The sequence below is a fragment of the Anomaloglossus baeobatrachus genome, chromosome 11 (genome assembly GCF_048569485.1).
Source record: "Anomaloglossus baeobatrachus isolate aAnoBae1 chromosome 11, aAnoBae1.hap1, whole genome shotgun sequence".
Taxonomy (NCBI): domain Eukaryota; kingdom Metazoa; phylum Chordata; class Amphibia; order Anura; family Aromobatidae; genus Anomaloglossus; species Anomaloglossus baeobatrachus.
Window position 1 is genome coordinate 11,893,726 of NC_134363.1, and position 6,371 is coordinate 11,900,096.

The 6,371-nt window shown below is 47.4% G+C and overlaps 1 protein-coding gene across 1 annotated transcript; it reads left to right on the forward strand.

Annotated features, from left to right (window-relative positions):
- The first annotated feature begins 775 nt into the window (after positions 1 to 775).
- LOC142256053 (serine protease inhibitor swm-1-like) lies at positions 776 to 5,266 on the forward strand. The gene is made up of 4 exons (XM_075327554.1): positions 776 to 851; positions 2,786 to 2,853; positions 3,174 to 3,212; positions 4,824 to 5,266. Exons 2-4 carry the CDS (start codon positions 2,817 to 2,819, stop codon positions 5,192 to 5,194), a joined length of 447 nt encoding a protein of 148 aa, XP_075183669.1. The 5' UTR covers positions 776 to 851; positions 2,786 to 2,816; the 3' UTR covers positions 5,195 to 5,266.
- The last annotated feature ends 1,105 nt before the right edge of the window (positions 5,267 to 6,371 follow it).

Sequence of the window (6,371 nt, forward strand, 5' to 3'; positions counted from 1 at the left end):
CTTTGGAGATCATGGTGCCTAGCATTAAAGGCTTCAGTTTCACTAACTAAACGAACGCCATTTAGAGTAAGGTGCCCAATGGAGGGTTTAACCAACAGCCGTCCCTCGTGAGTCTCCTCTCCCAGAGAAGAAAGATCTGAAGTCTTAAATCTAAATGGCTCCTCGACTCCCATGACATCCCTGAAAGACATTATGAGCAATCTAGGAAACCAAATCCCTTTTCTAACTTTTGGGTAACTAGTGATGAGCGGGCACTACCATGCTCGGGTGCTCAGTACTGGTAACTAGTGATGAGCGGGCACTACCATGCTCGGGTGCTCAGTACTGGTAACTAGTGATGAGCGGGCACTACCATGCTCGGGTGCTCAGTACTGGTAACTAGTGATGAGCGGGCACTACCATGCTCGGGTGCTCAGTACTGGTAACTAGTGATGAGCGGGCACTACCATGCTCAGGTGCTCAGTACTGGTAACTAGTGATGAGCGGGCACTACCATGCTCAGGTGCTCAGTACTGGTAACTAGTGATGAGCGGGCACTACCATGCTCGGGTGCTCAGTGCTGGTAACTAGTGATGAGCGGGCACTACCATGCTTGGGGTCAGTTGTCTCATCTGATAACGATTCTAACCTTTACATGTCAGTGTCATAAAGTATTTTTATCTTCACGTGTAATTATGACTGCTGTAGTTCTCCCGTCCACTATTTACATATTACCACTTGCTACATATGAGACTGTACAACCCCTATTTAGGTCACTGTTCACACCCTGGATACACCCAACCCTCAGTGTATATAACACAGCACTTGTGGAGTCTGGTTACAGCAGAAGATCGTCCTCCGTGCATCTGCAGGTACGTAACAAACTTCTGTTCTATCCACAAGAAACAATTTAATCCTAACAAAGGGAATGTGGTAACCCACAAAATAGAGAACAGAGCATGGTAGTGCCCGCTCATCACTAGTTACGAGTACTGAGCACCCGAGCATGGTAGTGCCCGCTCATCACTAGTTACCAGTACTGAGCACCCGAGCATGGTAGTGTCCACTCATCACTAGTTACCAGTACTGAGCACCTGAGCATGGTAGTGTCCACTCATCACTAGTTACCAGTACTGAGCACCTGAGCATGGTAGTGCCCGCTCATCACTAGTTACCAGTACTGAGCACCCGAGCATGGTAGTGCCCGCTCATCACTAGTTACCAGTACCGAGCACCCGAGCATGGTAGTGCCCGCTCATCACTAGTTACCAGTACTGAGCACCCGAGCATGGTAGTGCCCGCTCATCACTAGTTACCAGTACTGAGCACCTGAGCATGGTAGTGCCCGCTCATCACTAGTTACCAGTACTGAACACCCGAGCATGGTAGTGCCCGCTCATCACTAGTTACCAGTACTGAGCACCCGAGCATGGTAGTGCCCGCTCATCACTAGTTACCAGTACTGAGCACCCGAGCATGGTAGTGCCCGCTCATCACTAGTTACCAGTACTGAGCACCCGAGCATGGTAGTGCCCGCTCATCACTAGTTACCAGTACTGAGCACCCGAGCATGGTAGTGCCCGCTCATCACTAGTTACCAGTACTGAGCACCCGAGCATGGTAGTGCCCGCTCATCACTAGTTACCAGTACTGAGCACCCGAGCATGGTAGTGCCCGCTCATCACTAGTTACCAGTACTGAGCACCCGAGCATGGTAGTGCCCGCTCATCACTAGTTACCAGTACTGAGCATGGTAGTGCCCGCTCATCACTAGTTACCAGTACTGAGCACCTGAGCATGGTAGTGTCCGCTTATCACTAGTTACCAGTACTGAGCCCCCGAGCATGGTAGTGCCCGCTCATCACTAGTTACCAGTACTGAGCACCCGAGCATGGTAGTGCCCGCTCATCACTAGTTACCAGTACTGAGCACCCGAGCATGGTAGTGCCCGCTCATCACTAGTTACCAGTACTGAACACCCGAGCATGGTAGTGTCCGCTCATCACTAGTTACCAGTACTGAACACCCGAGCATGGTAGTGCCCGCTCATCACTAGTTACCAGTACAGAGCACCCGAGCATGGTAGTGCCCGCTCATCACTAGTTATCAGTACTGAGCACCTGAGCATGGTAGTGCCCGCTCATCACTAGTTACCAGTACTGAGCACCCGAGCATGGTAGTGTCCGCTCATCACTAGTTACCAGTACTGAGCACCTGAGCATGGTAGTGCCCGTTCATCACTAGTTACCAGTACTGAGCACCCGAGCATGGTAGTGCCCGCTCATCACTAGTTACCAGTACTGAGCACCCGAGCATGGTAGTGCCCGCTCATCACTAGTTACCAGTACTGAGCACCCGAGCATGGTAGTTCCCGCTCATCACTAGTTACCAGTACTGAGCACCTGAGCATGGTAGTGCCCGCTCATCACTAGTTACCAGTACTGAGCACCCGAGCATGGTAGTACCCGCTCATCACTAGTTACCAGTACTGAGCACCCGAGCATGGTAGTGCCGTCTCATCACTAGTTACCAGTACTGAGCACCCGAGCATGGTAGTGCCCGCTCATCACTAGTTACCAGTACTGAGCCCCCGAGCATGGTAGTGCCGTCTCATCACTAGTTACCAGTACTGAGCCCCCGAGCATGGTAGTGCCCGCTCATCACTACTGAAGATATTGTTCAAACAGGACAACAACCATCTAAGTCATCATAACTCAAACATATCAGATGATTCATCCCAAAAATCTAATAGACAGATCGATATCTGAGTTTTCTTATTCTAATCAAATCAATTACTAATTTACAGGAAAACAAAGTGATACATCATAAATCTGAACATGGCGCGATCCTCTGCAGTGCTTCTGTCATCCCTGTGTAAGTTACATTCTATCTATATAATGTTGCTTCTTAATGTATTTTATGGACTGTATGTAATTTACATTCTCTCCATGAAATGCAACGAAATCTTCAGTCTGTAAGGGAAGAAAACGTCCTCCGTGCTACCTCGGACCTGCAAGGAAGACAAGGCACAAAGCACATTGTTCTTACTGGGAGGAAACCACAAAATACTACCCTGCGCCACCAAAAATAATGACCCCTTACGTGCTCCTCCTAATGCTCACACCATTATATTCCTCACATTATTAATATTTTATCTTTCTGTTTTATATAATTTTTATTTTTTTATTTTGCAGCTCTGCTCCTCGTACTGATAGCTGCACATGCAGACGACAGTGAGTATCATCTGCAAATATTGAATTTCTAATGTATATGCCCTCTACGAGGTCATTTAAAAATGATAAAAGAGGGCCCAATACTGACCCTTGTGGTTCTTCACTTATCGGACTAGGTCAGTTATTATTGACCACTCTGTTTGCTATCACTGAGCCAGTCCTTATTCTAGTTACACATAGGGAAAAATATTTGCATTCTATGTATCAACCAGTGGTGTAACTAGAGTCTGATGGGCCCCAGTGCAGAATTTGAGCCTGGGCCTCCCCCATATGTTCTTTAGATGTATGGGCCATTGTAGCATTATAAATCCTATAAAGACATACAAGTTGCCCCCCCCCCCCCCTCTCTTCATTGTGTAGAAATGTCCCCCATCCTGTACTAATGTCTACCGTCGTGGGCCACTTCCTGGCAAATGTCCCCCCATCCTGGTAAATATGTTCCCCATCCTGGTATATATCCCCATCATGGCCTCATCCTTATGTATAATCCCCCCATCATGTCTATATCCTGGTATATATGACCCCATCCTGGTATATGGCCCCATCATGTTGTATGACTCTGATAACACAGCCTGTTATGCATGTGCCCTTCATGGCCAATCCTGATATATAATATATGGCCCCATCTTGGTGTATGACACCATCAAGGCCCTATCCTGATATATATATGACACCATCATGGCCCCATCCTGGTATATATGACACCATCGTGGCCCCATCCTGGTATATATGACACTATCGTGGCCCCATCCTGGTATATATGACACCATCGTGGCCCCATCCTGGTATATATGACACCATCGTGGCCCCATCCTGGTATATATGACACCATCGTGGCCCCATCCTGGTATATATGACACCATCGTGGCCCCATCCTGGTATATATGACACCATCGTGGCCCCATCCTGGTATATATGGCTCCATCCTGGTATATGTCTCCATGATCCCATCCTCTTGTATGACTCTGATAATATATAGACTGGTGTATATATATGGCCCATCCTGGTATATATGGCCCTATCCTCTTATATAGTCCCCATCATGGCCCCATTCTGGTGTATGACCCCCCCCCCCCATCATGCCTATATCCTGGTGTATATATGGCCCAATCCTGTTGTTTGACTCTGATATATATATATATATATATTCATTCTGGTATCTGTCGCCATCATGGCCAATCCTGGTATATATGGCTCACCTTGGTGTATATGGCCCCATCATGGCCCATTCTGGTATATATGAGCACATCATGACCACTTCCTGGTATATATGGCTTCATCATGATATATACAATATATCCCTATCATGGCTCTATGCTGGTATATAGTGCCCATCATTGCCCCATCCTGGTATATATGTTCCCACCATGGCCCCATCCTGGTTTATATGCTCCCATTATGTCCCCATCAATCGTCCTGACAATTTTCAATACTATGTCCCTCCTAAATATATACTATATTTACCAGAAATCCTTCCAAAGAATAATAGGTATTACTTTTCTGTTAACAGCGCCCCCGCTTGTCCGCCGGTTGGGTGTGATATTTGGAGGAAAGCGTGCACATTTTTCTGATCGTGGCCACTTTTGACACTTGCTCTTTTTTCTTTTTCAGCCGTCGATGATCCTAGGTCTTGCGCTGCTAGAGGCAAAGTATTTTCGGAGTGCTCCGGACACTGCCAACCGACTTGTGGTGATTTAAAGCCTAAGTGCACTAAAATATGTAAAAGTGGGTGCCTGTGTAAGGACGACACCGTAGACAACGGCCGGGGTGAATGTGTGGATCCGGAAAAGTGCTCTCAGTGCAGCGGGAACACCACGTACACCCTGTGCGGCAATCGGTGCTACGACTCCTGCGAAAGAGTCAACGATCCGACAATTGGGTGCACCGAGGACTGTCAAACCGGCTGCTTCTGTAAGGACGGGTACGCCTTTCCACAGGGCAGCAAGGGATGTGTCCTTCAACAGGATTGTCCCCCGAAGTGACGCTTAACAATCTTGCCCGCGTATATGTAAATTGGTCTATAGAAAATAAAGTAATTGCTTAATTTGGCTGTATATGTTTTGTCTTTTTATTTCTCTGACCAATCAGATCACAGGGAATCTAAGTGGATGTGAAATGTATTGATCTGTCATGATGGCTCCATGATGGGGAATCGGAGAGATTGTTTGGCTTGGTACAAGTGAGATTGGTTTGACGGCACTTCTAATATTTTGCTTCCTTAATTTGGAGCTTATAATGTCTGCCCCATTGAGTTTCGCGTCCTCTGGATCAAGAAGTTGAGCTATAGGTTGGAATGGATGGACTTATGTCTTCCTTCAATCTTAAAAACGATGAAAATGTGATGCTAGACACCACTACGAGCGGTATGGATGAAAGGGTAGTCAAACAAGCCGGGGTCAGGAAACAGGAGGACACAACAGGACACAGGGAGTAAGCAAAACCGCAGTCAAGTCACAGGCCGAGGGTCAGTATTCCAGGAGAGTACGTATAGGATTCAGGGAGCAGACAGACGTGGTCAGGAAATGGTCCAAGGTCAGAAGCCAGGAGGTAACGACAAAGACATGGAGCAGACAGAGACGTGGTCAGGAAGAGGTCAGAAGAGAGGAGGTAACGACAAAGACAGGTCAGGAAATGGTCCAAGGTCAGAAGTCAGGAGATAACGACAAAGATAGGGAGTTTTCTCTGGCTGGTCTCCCCGAGATCAGTGATTGTTTTGTCTTGTTGGTCTACTAGGCATTGCTCCCACCTGGCCAGGATCCAACTCCACACTGAGGGGCAACACCCCGAAACAGCTGTCTGTGGATGGATACCTGGACTTGGTATTTCCCTTGTCATATCTTTAAACTCGTCAAAGAGTTGGATATTGACTAAAAGTGCCACTTAATATGGTGGTCTCCTAAAAAGAGCCACTCCTTGACTAGGTCCTTCCCAGAGGGATATCTGGCTATTTCTGTGTCGAGACTCCTAACAGAGACTCCACGTAACTTTTTTGATTTAAAGATGGGGAGCAGACAGAGATGTGGTGAGGAAATGGTCCAAGTTCAGAAGCCAGGAGGTAACGACAAAGACAGGTCAGGAAATGGTCCAAGGTCAGAAGCCAGGAGGTAACGACAAAGACAGGTCAGGAAATGGTCCAAGGTCAGAAACCAGGAGGTAACG